General features: G+C 43.1%; 1 protein-coding gene across 1 annotated transcript in view; it reads right to left on the bottom strand.

Moving 5' to 3' along the window:
- Positions 1-311: 311 nt before the first annotated feature.
- Positions 312-1,558, bottom strand: part of LOC119363935 (DDRGK domain-containing protein 1-like) — a 4,312-nt gene continuing 3,065 nt past the window's right edge. The window contains exons 7-8 of the mRNA XM_037629308.1: positions 993-1,029; positions 312-845 (exon numbers count right to left, since the gene is read on the bottom strand). Coding sequence (XP_037485205.1) covers positions 619-845; positions 993-1,029 — 264 coding nt within the window. The 3' untranslated portion in view covers positions 312-618. The remainder of the gene's footprint in view (positions 846-992; positions 1,030-1,558) is intronic.

Below are 1,558 nucleotides of genomic sequence, written 5' to 3'. Positions count from 1 at the left end.
TGTCCCCATGCTACTGCAATTTAATCTCTTCCAACATGACCACCGGTGTGTGTTGACTTGTGCCAGGCCAAAGGTATGGCGCCACTGACTCAACACTTCGTATAATTGGCTACGCCATGATTGCTAGTAGAACAAATCATATGACTCCCCAAACTAGCTACTCCCTCCGTCCGAAAATACTTGTCATCAAAATGGATATCCATTTTGATGACAAGTATTTTCGGACGGAGGGAGTATAAGCTAGGCCAGTCGTTAGTTTGGGCTCTTCGCATTAGTTCCTACAGGCTCCCAAAAGAGCGCAATGGATGGGATTTGCTAGTTACAAGCATGGCCAAATCAGGGCAATACTATATGAAACCTTTCATTGTATCAGCACCAGCTCTCAGTAGGCAATAAAAAGGCAGCAACGTTTCCCCTCAAAAAAAAAATCAGCACAGCTCTGAATTTCCGATGATGTAATAACCCTTTTTGATCTTGTCAAGTCCGAGATGCCAAGCCGCCACCAAGGTTAGCACAAACTATAGTAACATCTCTAGAAAACATGTACCTGATCTTGCACAGAAATTAAAACGATAGATGCTTTGTTGCAGGGGCAATAAGCTCGACCGTGAGTACTCATCAGGCCTCTGCAACTACGCCTGCCGGGGCGCTTTCATCTTGATGGCTCTCCTCCTTCTCATCGTACAGGGGCTTTGGCTCCAGATCTATGAATTCATTTGAGTTGTTGGCCAGGTGTGATATGCTCACCCTCCCATGCTTCCTGATGTAGTCTGCAACGGCCTGCATCTCCTCTATTGATATGTAGATGAACTTTCCACGGTCATCCATCACGCCAGATAATCTATCTGCACAACACCGAAGCGAGCCTATCAGTATCAGTCCAAGTGGGTGCTGCACGTTCCAGGTTGAACTTCAACTGATGCGAGTCAACCAGACAAGATGAGAATGAAGCTCATTCATTGATCAGAAATTAGAATAATAAGACAACGTACCCATGCCTTCAAGCGTAATAATTCGGTTTATGCAGTCCTGCAAAACAGAAAAAATAAGTACTCAGAACACAGCCACACAGGACGACTGTAAAGACTCAAACGAAGGTTATCATGGTACTGTGGTATAAAACAGGGGGTGTGGGACCGTAGGAGTACATTTACAAAGAGCCTAGGTGAAAAGATAACTATGGCATTACTTCTGCAAAGACATTCTAGGTCAAATTCAGGAGCACATCCAAAAATTTACTCAGTTGCTCTGAATATCAATCATATATAATGAGCCATCCATGATACCGAATGCTCACAGCTCTAAGCACAGCAGAGTAGATAATTTGATGGATAAAGCGTCCCAATGAAACATACTGGGATAGAAAGGGATGGGGTACTTGAAATTTTAATATTTTCAAGGAATTAACCCACAACAGTTCTGGTCTCAAAATCTATTAGCTCTAGATGCTTCTGGAAAGCTGGAGACACTAAGCAAACACTGTGATAAACGTAAGATGTCTACGGGTATATATGGAAAAAGTTCTATACAGTTTCAGGTCTGAAATATGGCCGTTTAA

Source organism: Triticum dicoccoides, chromosome 2B (assembly GCF_002162155.2).
Source record: "Triticum dicoccoides isolate Atlit2015 ecotype Zavitan chromosome 2B, WEW_v2.0, whole genome shotgun sequence".
In the NCBI taxonomy this organism is placed as follows: Eukaryota; Viridiplantae; Streptophyta; class Magnoliopsida; order Poales; family Poaceae; genus Triticum; species Triticum dicoccoides.
This window is presented reverse-complemented; position numbering and strand designations above follow the sequence as displayed.